The 12,291-nt window shown below is 39.6% G+C and overlaps 1 protein-coding gene across 1 annotated transcript; it reads right to left on the bottom strand.

Annotated features, from left to right (window-relative positions):
- Window positions 1–285: 285 nt before the first annotated feature.
- On the bottom strand, window positions 286–11,412 carry LOC139709072 (uncharacterized). Its single transcript, XM_071621037.1, has 2 exons — window positions 11,145–11,412; window positions 286–2,234 (listed from the first exon to the last, which is right to left on the bottom strand). Exon 2 carries the CDS (start codon window positions 2,110–2,112, stop codon window positions 1,171–1,173), a length of 942 nt encoding a protein of 313 aa, XP_071477138.1. The 5' UTR covers window positions 2,113–2,234; window positions 11,145–11,412; the 3' UTR covers window positions 286–1,170.
- Window positions 11,413–12,291: the final 879 nt, after the last annotated feature.

Here is a 12,291-nt window from a genome sequence, read left to right on the forward strand (position 1 = left end):
GTCTGTCTGTCTGTCTCTCTCTCTCTCTCTCTCTCTCTCTCTCTCTATATATATATATATATATATATATATATATATATGATAATGTACAGGAAAAATGGATCACCCATTCACACACAAACAAAAATCAACAGGTAAATTATTACACGTCAATCAGATTTGAAGGCGAAATATATTTCATCATCATCAAACATGATAAACAAAATGATATGTATGGAAACAAAACATCACCCAAATGCCAACAGAACAAAAAAAAAAAAGACAATTATAAAATCAGCAGGTTTCCATAATGATGGCAGTAATACTCATCGACGAGAAAAGGCTATCGGAATACACTGGCGAACTTCAGGTAGAATTCGTTATTCCGGCAAGATTGGCGTGTTATTCTAAGACGTGAAATTCAACTGTTGTAACAGAAAGATTAGAGCAAAAACAGCTTCTGTACGCTATAAGTATCTCACATATTCTTCTACTCCTTACATACACTGTTCTTCTACACGTGGTGTAATACAATATTTATCAAATTAAAATCAAAACTGGATTGTTAGAAGGTGAGTCAATGCGAAATTTAGTGTGAATAAGTCTTAATAATATGTGCAGCTAAATGATATACACTTCACTACAAATAATACACAGTGGTAGAAGGATAACAAATTCAAACATGCATTACAAGGCAAACTGCCAAAACAAGCACAAGATCTTTCTGAGCTAGTGAATGCAGCCATTATTTTGTTTGCATGTAAACAGGAGAATGCCTAATTCATGTTGTCTCATTTACTGTCACATTATAATATACAAAATAATGGGCATATTATCCTACTGAAGTGATATCTGAGGTTAAGTAAATGTCGTATAGTGTAACACAAATGAGGATGCTCTGTAATGCATTTCCAAATGACTATGTAAAAAAAAAGTTCTTATTATGAGATGGATGTGCAAGAAAATGAGCGTCGAGGTAATACTTGATGGAAACATTGTTGCAATTGAGGTTCGCGTTATATTGATCAGGGTTGCCTACTACAAAACAACTTCAGCATGTATTGAATCTCGTCTGGTTATTGTTTAAGATTAATGCTGTTGTTGATGACGGTGATGAAGCTGTCATTGTTTACATCATTGTTTTTGTTATATTTATTTCGACGTCAGCTGCGCAGACATTGTTACACAAAGTTAGAGAGCTACAGACATGCTTCGTGTCGGTAAGCCATCCAATATGCTTTCAATGCTAGGCCCAGACGACCCATCGTAAGTGGCAGACAGCGATCGTTCGAGCCCCTTGAATCGACCATCGTACACCGATCGATATTTCAGATAGCGCGGGACATTGTACCGCGAGCCGGGTATGGTTGTCGACGGTTTTATCGCCGCGGCGCTCGGCCGCAGATTCGGCTCGGGTAGGCGGTTCGACGTGCTGCTCAATCTCGTGGTCGGCCGCCTCGTCAGACTGGGCGACACGCTTTGCTGTCGAGGCTTGGGTGAAGAGGGCGTAATGGCGGGAAACATGCGCAGGTTGTGCGGTTTCCTCCTGTCCAAGCCGAATTCGCTGTGCTGTTGTCGACTACGATTTCGTGCGCTGAACGTGGGCTCGGTCTTGTAAATGGACTCATAAGTGCCGGGAATGATGGGACGCATCTCATCGGGGTCCTCTACTTTCTTGAGCATCTCCATTCGGCGCTGCTCGCTGTAGGTCTTCTTGACCAGGTCGCGGTAAGAGGTCAGCTTCTCCGCCAGACGGGTGCTCTGATTCTTGCTGTCCTGTTTTGCCGGGCACGTGTCCAGAGAGGTATCAACATTCCTCAGGAGGTCTTTCATCACACCTGTCTTGCTCTTTTGCTTGTCTATGAATGCCTTGCGTTGCCAGGCAACGTGGACGATGAATTTGTAGCGCTCCTTCGAGAGATCGAGAAGCCTGCTCTCGAGGAGTCTCTGCTCTGTGATGTTGTCCTTGATCTGTGAGCCAATCACTCGGCTCTGGTCGCCGTCCTCCGTCTCCTCGCCTTCGCTACGCCCACTGGGTTTCGCCCAATCGCGTATATCCTTCCAGATGTCGTCGCGCGATGACATTCGCGCAGGCGCACTGACCGGTTTAGCCATGATGGCTGCTTCGTTCATCACTCGTTCAAAATTTGGGATCAGAGTTTGCTCAATGAGATCACGTGACACGAGTTTATCATGGTCAGTTCAATCTTAATCCATTCCTCTTCGGACAAAGGCTTGCACTTATGATTAGGGATCTGAAAAGACAGAAAGATGGACAGAAAGAGAGAAAAAGAAAACAATTAATTTCATCAAAATGTTTACAAACGCCTGTCCATATGGGTATGTTATACCTTTGGATAATTATGATCTATAAGATGCTTGGGCTCAACGTGTCTGATGATTGTAGTGATGTTCCTTTGCTTTCCCACATTATAATCACTAGACAACAATCATAATGATAAAACTCCTCAAAAACTGTTCATTGGAATATGTTTAAAAGGGACAAGGAGGGTATGATACTCATCTACAAGATATCACTCTATCATACGAAACAGTTCCGTTCATCATTGCGTCCTGTTAACGATGACTCGTACTATCGGTATAACTTTCCAGTGCCCCGATATTTTGGTATCGCCAGCATTGAAATTTGCTATCATTTCCAACACAACAAGAAGCAGACAAGCAAAAACAAACAAAACAAAACAAAAACAACCAGAAGTCTACAAACAAAGCAAAACGTTAGGAGCTTTCGAAGAATGATTGTAATAATCACAATCAACAACAAAAACTAAGTAACATACCAAAATGGCTATTATTCTACATATTATGCTATAAGAATGAAAATGTGAGGGAAACCTATACTCCCAAAAATTAAATAACTATAAAAAAAAAAATGACCAAGCGCACATGATATATACTGCCATCTTCAAAGAAAATGTTGCAGAAATAAAGAAAACATGCAGGAAGATAAAAGGATTGTTACTGAAATATTTCAATGGACAATAAACAACAGTAATATTAATGTCACCTGATCTTGTTTGCATCTGTTATTATGTAATGATATTTCGAATTGTATTTTAGTTATGATTCTACAGTGAAATATGTGTAATAAGATATTTCGCGTCCCTCTTACATTTAAATATTGATCTATGTTATATTTTTGTTGTTGCTGTATTTTCTAAAAGAAGTGAAATGTCGGTTACGTGTGGCAACAAAACAAGCTACATGTACTAGTATTTACCCTGACGCTTCACAGCTGCAATGTGCGACAGGTATCACGAGAGGGCGCTGTTTCTAGAACAGGCGCCTGTTGTCCTTTGGTTGGGTTGTCATGTTGATGCGTTCTGGGCGCGAGCTCCATACAGCACCCAAAAAATGTCATTACGTACAAAGGCATTTACGAAATTATTAAATTCATAGAGATACAAGAATGTTTGCTTGTTCTTATCCTCCCTCCTAACTTACATTTCATTCCTCTCTTTTTTTTCTTCCTGCATCTCTTTCTTTGTGACAGTCTGTTTGTTCAAGGTCACAGTCGGAATAGAATTCTTTGGTGTCATTCTTACCCCCATCGAGCTCTGAAGACCTCGCACAATGGATGGAAGATTTCGCCATTATGCTGAACTACGATACTTAACCTCCTGCTGAGGTAGCAATAAATGCACCACCAGTTTTTATGTCTGCTGTGTATTCTTACTGTCGAGGTAACCAGTTTGAATAAGATTTATGCCGAACGTCGTTGGCAAGATCCTACAGCGTATATGGAGCATAATAAACGTTGTGCTTTGTGCACATTCTGCAACACACAGACTGTCCTGTATAGGTATACATGTATTTAAAATATTTCTTTACTGTCGATGATCTTCTTCTCCTTTCTTTTTTTTTTTCAACAAGATCCTGGCAGGTTTTGGAACTACACCCTCAAAATTAGTGATATCAAAAGTCTGACTTTGTCGTTCCCTTTAGCATTATACAATAGCAATTTCATGGCAGATTCCATAAGTTGACGGGCTGGTTGTTGACGGCTAAAAGCTAAAACAACTTTGAACGTATTTTTTGACAACTGAATGAAGAGTGAGAAAAACAGTGAACTTTGACCTAAGCCCCGCAGGCCTTGGGTCGCCTGGGTCACGAAAATCTTCGTTTGGGTTGGTTTGGCGTTGTCAAGGTAACGCATGCAGAGTGAAACCCTTGCAGTCATCGGGTGTTGTCATGTGGGACATGACTTGTGCGTGAGGAGCTCGGTATGAGCGGTTTATCACGTAGCTGCACGAAAGCATTGTACAATATTACGTGTGTTTAGAAGAAAGACAGCTTATGTATAGCAACTTGATATTCTAAAGTTCATGTCATGGATTGCATTAACATGTCATTTATATCTCATTCTTATGGATGAAACCGAATTTCTTCAGAACAAAAATTTACTTATTTCAAGTTAATGACATAATTATTCACCACTAAATCTACCCATTCTCTTGCCTCATACAAGATGACTTATCTTTCTTGATGTCTGATACCACAAATAGCTCTTGTATCCTTTTTTTTTTGTCTGGCTGCCAAAAATGTCTGATTCTAAATGTGATGTGTTTTTATGTTAAATCATTTTAACATATATCAGAGAATTCAACATGCATAAGACATTTAGATCTGTGAGACAATTAGATAATCATTGGAAGGTTCGATCAGTAGAAATGTATGTCATTACCTATACCATGTCGAAGAATGACGTTGACAATGGAAAATAAATGTTGGTGTCGAAACCGGCGAACAGAGTTTGCTCAGAGGGTGAACTATTTTTTTCCTTGACAGATAAAAACAAGCAAATTAACCCTAAGAAAAACGGGCAAAATGTAGAACATTAAAAGAACAGAAAGGACTCGAAACAGCAAGAAAGAATATGACTTAGTATTTTACGTAATCAAAACGAACATTTACGGTTGTCCTGTAAGCTTTTACAGATCAAACCAAAACGAAACATAAACAAAAAAGCCCCTAGTAATAAATTATTCCCTTTGGCCACAAAATGAGAGTTTCATCAAGGCGCGCTTTTTAACACCGGGTTACAAAATGAGCTGATTTTAAAACCGTTGTCATTTTCCCCTTCCTTCAATGCCTTCAATGGACGTATAATATTGTAAACACGCAATGTGTAATCTTTTCCTCGGGATGTCTGAAGTTTGATGCTTACTAACAATTACATTCCATCCGGGGGACAAGGTCCTTCCTGCAAAATATAAAATGAAATAACCAAATCCCCCCTTTCACACAGGATTAAAAGGTCATTTTCCCCCTACGTCCTGCGCTCTCATGGGATTGTAGATCCTGTAGCAACATGGAGCTATATAGAAGCCGTATAACAGACTCCCTAAATAATGTCGATACCAACTGACGGTTACCAGTCTTTTGGTATTTAAAAAGTCGAACACCTGCAACGTGTTCATTGTACATTTCCCGCGAAATATCATTCGCTCCCTTTAAAAACGAATGTAAATTCACAGAAAAGACGTTAATTCTTACTTTTGTTTACCCAAACTATTCAAGATGACTAGTGGAGATGCGCTCCTTGTCAGAAAGTTTTGGTAGTCTTTACCCCATCTTGTCTGTTTCTTCTACTATGATAGAACTTGCGTAAGTGGACAATTTGCAATTCTCATTTGGGAAAATGTTGCGAAGAACTCAAGCTTGCTGGAAATGAAAAAAAAAGTCAGATATAAACTACAGCGCGATAACAGGACAGTGACTCCTGTATACATACATAGAAGAAAGGTGTTTGAATTGGAAGGTTTCCTGCACTCGCCTGTCTTCTTGACACAAAGAACAGCGTTTACCTTCGAGCGCGTTTGATCCCAGTAAATAGGATATTCCTCCCCGAATTATTTCGGACATAATCCTACCATTTCTCGAGACCTATAAAGCGGGCTTTAATCCGATATGCTGTGCCTTGAGTAAGTATCAATAGTTATCAAGACTTAATGTGTGTCCCCCTCATGATTTCTTGGGTTTACATCCCTCCACTTTAGGGGCTTCTGTTTTTTGTCAAACTTCATCCAGTGGGTTGAAAACATGGCAGGCAGGGGATCTAATGTGTAACTGAAGATGTACAAGTGTCATCGAAAAGACGAGATATTTTCCTCCCCTTCTCGACCTTCTTGGGTCCAAGAAGGCGAGTTGTGAAATCTCGTCTTCTCGGACCTGGGCCCTGTTTCATAAAGTTGTTCTCGGACCCAGGTCGAGAAGTCGAGTAGCTACAAATAACACTCTTCCTCTTGGCGAGACTCACAAGCATCCGTATACCAATAGGCGCTTATTCGCGACTGTGGATAGCATAATTATCTTGACTATAATTCGATCTTTGGAAAAAAAAAAAACATCTGTCGAGCTATAGGCAAGGGACAAATGATGCGACAAGTCAACGATGTCTCCATCGTGTCTTGACGATGGTATATATGCCAATGTTGATCGAACTTAAATCTTCAGCAGGATGTGATAACATTTTCATACACTATCACACAAACAGCTATTATTTAATCAACAGAAATGTTAATTTTAAAAAGTATAAATGCGTCACTGTCTCAGACCAATCTCAACATGTTTTTTATCTGCATGAGTTATATCTAACATATGCATGCAGTCGTCGTGATCTTTGGCTGAGAGATTAGAAACAAGATTGGCAAACTACACAAGATCAAACACCTCGATATATTTTTCACTTGATTCAACTTCATAACCCCATAAGCGGATGATGTGGTTTAGATGTCTTAGGGTGCCTCAGGCTTGGAACGTGCGAACATTTCGTCTAATCGTCGCTTGCATTCTGAACTTGAACAAAAATTGTTGTTATTACCGTTTTCGATGTGCTGCATATTTCACAGAAATGTAGATGTAGCATGAATAATTGCAGTTTAAAGTGAGTTTGCTCGTGTTAATGTGTAAAAGAAAACAATGGAGATTGTAAGATAAAATCATTGATTTAAATTATATTCAGATAAGACCTCTTCATGTAAATTTGTGTGTGTGTGTATTTGTGTGTGTGTGTCTCTGTGTGTGTGTGTGTGCAACAGAGCTCAATTGGATAGTGACACGTTTTGCCTTTTGATTAATCTCCTGTTTGTTTGACTTTGTTTAAAATATATACGTCATGTTTATATACGTATACGGGCCTTCATCACTGTCAGGTTAGACATACTTGTATGGTAAACAGCCTCACTTTAATAACAAGACAAGGTGCATCCGCTGTTAAAGGGAGTGGAGAGAATGAAATTCGCCCATAGTTATTAACAAAGACGTTGAATCTATAAACGAATTCCTTAGAAAGTAATTAAACGTCGCATTGGCCGAACTCTTCTTAATAGGGGCGTCCTCCCTTTCTCCGCAGACAACGAGCTTGAGCTCTGACAAATTCCGAGCAAACGACGTTCATTATTCCGTTGTAACAACACCGGTAAAAGAGCTATCGATTATCTAATCGACTGCCTGTCGGATTCTAGTACTCGGCTCCGGAAGCAGGCCATCCAGAAAAAGCGTGAAAAGAAGCTATTAGCGATAGGCTCCTTGGTATATGGAAATGAAGGAAAGGGAAGGGAAAGGGAGAAGTATAACCGTGCAACCGTAAAGGATCAGAAGTTATGAGGTGGATATTGGATCACCAAGATATCCGCTACTTAACAGACAATAGGTATCGAACGATCGACGATCACTCAGGCAAAAACCAAATTTCATGAAGACGTGAAGAGAAGCTGGATGTGGGTTTTTTGTCAGAGAGTACAAACACGGCACATATTAGGCATTAAATAACACTGCGCCAATAACCCTGCTTATCATGGGATCTGTAAAACTGCCCGTTCTCTGAGCTCACTGTTCATTCTGGCTTTGGCCAAGATTGTTGTGAAGATAAGATATTAATGCCAGTGCTAAATTTGAAACGAAAATTGCAGAAATACATCTGCATTGATCGCCATCCTTTTCTCACGAACGTAAAAACAGTGGGACGATGATTTGAATGTTTTGTCCCAGCACAGTGTCTGGTTCACCTGGGTTGATATTGAAGATGCGTGGGTATAAACAACTTCGACATCCTTTGGCAAAATTTTCCAAATGTGGACGTATTGCACAATGTTAACCTCAAGTACAAACGAGTTGGTAATGCTATTGAAAACTCAGCCCAACGGTAAGTCTACACAAGCCGGAGCTGACCACCCCAATTTCACGTTTGAAGCTCCAGGAGAATTGCTGTTGAGCTTCAAAGGTACTTTACAGTTCTATAAGCGATGCCTTACGAGAGCTTGGTCTATTCATGTTAATCTCGGATTTCAGAAAGACAATACCAATCTTACGAATACGAGCAAGTCCCTTCCTCAACTGTTGTATACGTCCAGCCTTTATTGTGTACGGCTTTACTTTGTCCTTCACCCACGACTAATGTACGGGGAACGGAGTTTTAGTTTGAATGTTTCTTGCGGAAAGAAAACGTATGATAGTTATTTACTCTGCATGATGTGTAACCAAACAGAGGCGATTTTTTAGACCTTTTGGACCTCCCCAACCATGGCACTAAAAGTGCAATTTCACGCGTCAATGGAATATTGCCTGCGTTTGGGCCTGCACTCTTTTCAAACTCACTCTTTTAACTATGCTCTTAGGAACAGAATACCACATTTCGCCGCTTGTTGTTAACCTTATTATTCGAGATACGTAAGCCTCTTTCAGTCTCACACCTCATTCTTCCCAGTAGCTAGGAAATCAATGCGGGAGATGGGTAAAAAATCTTTCAACTTTGCGGATAAATGGCTTCAACCAGCCCCTCCCAGTGGTGGTTATACAGTCATTTGTTGTCCTAACTTTATTTAAGCGGGCGGTGGTCTTTCGTGGAGTAAAATGGTCATCTTAGGATCTCTTATAAATTTTTTTTTAAAACCTGTTGGTAGGCCTACCAATTGCAAATAGGGAGGTCGTCTGGTGAATTCTGGCATTCGATCCCGATAAGACATATCACTGCGGAGCCAAAAGGATTTTACTTTGCTCTAAAGAGTTTGAGCTGAGGTCAACAACTCTCAAAATGATACAACATGCAAAAGACATAATGTAGATATCGCATCAGATATAAGTGATCCAAATTGTATCAAGATAATCAGGATTTGCTCAGGTTTTACTCAGGATCTCATCTGGTCATCGCTGCACAGCATCGTTGTCCGGAGATGGTGCTGCTATACTGTACGGCGTAGCAATGCCAATTTATTCAGTGCTGTTTTTTTAGTACTTAGAGCAGATGCGTGATATTTACATTATTATGTGGATATAGATCGTGTCAATTGACTATGGCTTGGGACAGATAGCTACACAGGTATGCTTTTAAGAGTGATGCATTAATTGTAGTGGGATGAATCTGTTGTCATCAATATCTCCTCTTGCACGATTGACTCTTTGACATAAAGATGGGTATACAATGTTGTACTATGTGCGGGGGACGTTTCATAGAAGTGGATGAGTCGACTGCCTTGTCTTCTTTGACACAAAGATGTCCATTGAAGACTATTCAACATCATGGTCACGCTTGATATATAGATGCGTATATAGTCATTCTTTACAAAACGAACTGCTCTCCTGTCGAACATTTATATTTTGTTGATTAGAGGTAGGCCTGATTGGAATCCCACCAATTTGGGAAGGAATGAGACAAGATATGCAGCCCTTTTTACAGCTATATCACACTTGAAAAATTTACTATTAGTTACTTTATATCAGTCGACAAAACTCGAACTCATGTAAGGCAAAAGTATGTCGCACGATGCTGAATTTATATTAAAGTGCAGAGGAATGGCAAAGAACGTGTGGCGACTCGCATTCGTTTTGGTGGAAATGTAAAATGTGGTGTCGGTGGAATTGATAGCACAGCGCAAATCTAAAAGTCTTGTGACATCAGGTCTTACCCTTTGCATTATACTCCTGTAGTTAACAATACAGGAGTAATATACAGGGTCCGACTTATCACACCTTTACAGTGATGTTTATCTTCGTAAATATAAACCTAGATAATCCGCTGTTTTCTTGGTTTTGTATAACAAATTCTTTTATGGGGCCGTTATTGAGTGCGATTTCTTATCAAATTGACCTCATAAATTCCTGGTATATCTTTCTGTATATGATATTATTGGAGAGGCTACGCAATAAAAGTTCTATTTCTCAATACATTCTCATCAGCAATGTAGAGAATATTCAAAGGGGCGCGATGAAATTGTAGTCATTCACATGAAAATTGTGCTGCTATCAACGGAATATTCTCCTTTTCAATTTCAATAATAATGGTTGATTGAGAGGTAATATGAGTTCCTTTAAAGTTAGTAGTCACGCTCATTTTGTGATAGTTGATACAATAATTGTTCCTCCAAATCTAAACATTCCCTTATGGCTTATAATCGTTGTAGACCGGATAAATAACTAATTCTTGACCTTTGCAGATGATGTATATACAGGATGATGTATACCGAATTTTGTAGAGCAAATGCGGAAATTAAACAGTGCCTGCCCCCCCCCAAAAAAAAAAAAATGGAATATCACTACATTAAAGGGGATCTTTTTAATAACTAATTTGAATACACAGAAAGACTGCAATTGCAACTGACTGACAATTATTGCTCTTCATCGACGTAAACAAGCACTGATTATTCAGTGTTTTAGTAGTAGCCATTATAAAAATCATTGGCATACATACTCGGGTTGGACACGAACCAACAATCTCCTTATTGATAGTCCAACCCAGGGAGGGGCACCTCCCTGTCCAACCCGATGATGTGTAATCATGATTTTCGATTTTTTTTTTAAATCATGGCTACTACTAAAACACTGAATACTAGTAATCGGTGGTTATCTAATTCAATGAATTAAGAGCAATTTGTCAATCCTTTGCAATAATAACAACACAACGCAAGAGTTCGTTTATTTGGACATTACAATATTGTTTCAATATCTTCGTTGCCACACGACTATCATTATTTCAATGTTTAGTTTCATAGAAAAGTATTACTTTTCATTGATAGCCATAATTTGATAGTACAATGTATGTACAGATAACAGTAAGATAACACTCCTCCTCCTGTTCTGTGTAGATATATCACAGCAAGGATAATTCAAAGTGGATGTATCACGATTAGAAACTTATCTGCTCTTACCTGTAGATGAACACTTCTCCCAAGCAGACGTCATCACACCGTTGTCAAGTACACGTAATTGCGCATAAAATAATCTAGAACTGACACATGCGGTCTCGATCGTGTTCTGCGGCGAGCTCCCGAACGATTTCAGTCAAACATGCTGCCCGGACAAAACATTAAAAAACAAACTCAAGAGCAGTTTGTTGAATTCGAGAAGATTCACTCATAGATCTTCGAGTGTTTGGCTTGCTCTGTCCAGTGGTCTAGGCAAATATTGTCGCCAAAGAGGTAACTGACGGATTCGGTGCGCTAAGTACCGGCTTTTGGGGATCGTTCGAATCTCTTCACTTGCTCGATCGTCCAGTTGTGTACACACCTAAGTTTTTTTCTTCCTCCTCCTAATAACAAAGTGTGCTTACAGTACATGCCCCGATCGCAAATTCGCACTTGCCGTATGTATCGATTTTATCGGAACTCTTCCGAGACCACATAAAGGGAGAAAAGAGGCGACTGAAAAGAGTTAGAGTCGCCTGAGGTTAAAGGACTATTGTCCGCGCGCATCGTCCCGCAGAGAACTCCGCGCGAGAGAGGGCTCGCACCCCGCTCCTCTTTATTTGGATCGCTCGTTGCTAGGTTACGACAGTGTTCTCGTTTGGTGAGTATAACTTTATGTTGAGGTTGGGTTGAAAGGGGAATAGGTCAGAGGAAGAGAGGGAGAGAGAGGGAGAGAGAGGGAGAGAGGGAGAGGGGGTGGGGGAATGAGAAATGAAATACTAAATACCGGCAGTAGGTCTCATGTGAGCATATGTGTGTATGTATATGTGGATGGTCTTTGGTAAATTCTTTAGTAACTATAAACGTAAAATATTGAAAATCTACAGTCACATTCGGGCAATATTGGAAGAAACCATTAAGACTGTGGGCAGGATATATACACTGTAATCTTAACAGAGTTAATGAATGGATGGATGGATGAATGGATGAATGAGTGAATAAGTAAATTAAGAAATGATAACAAAGAAGAAGAAGAAAAAATGTATGAAATTAAAGCAAAGCAGAATGATACAGGATTAGATTTAAAGTTGAAATATGACTAAACAGAAAAATAGGTTGCCAACGATAAAACACAAGACAAGGATTAACCTTTGCTAAAACAAGAAAAAAA

This window comes from Diadema antillarum, unplaced genomic scaffold, assembly GCF_040938485.1.
Source record: "Diadema antillarum isolate AM-2024a unplaced genomic scaffold, OU_Dant_1.0 seq00001402_RagTag, whole genome shotgun sequence".
Lineage (NCBI taxonomy): Eukaryota > Metazoa > Echinodermata > Echinoidea > Diadematoida > Diadematidae > Diadema > Diadema antillarum.

Coding starts and splice junctions, on each gene's coding strand:
- LOC139709072 (XM_071621037.1), bottom strand. CDS start 2,112: ATGAACGAAGCAGCCATCATGGCTAAACCGGTCAGTGCGCCTGCGCGA.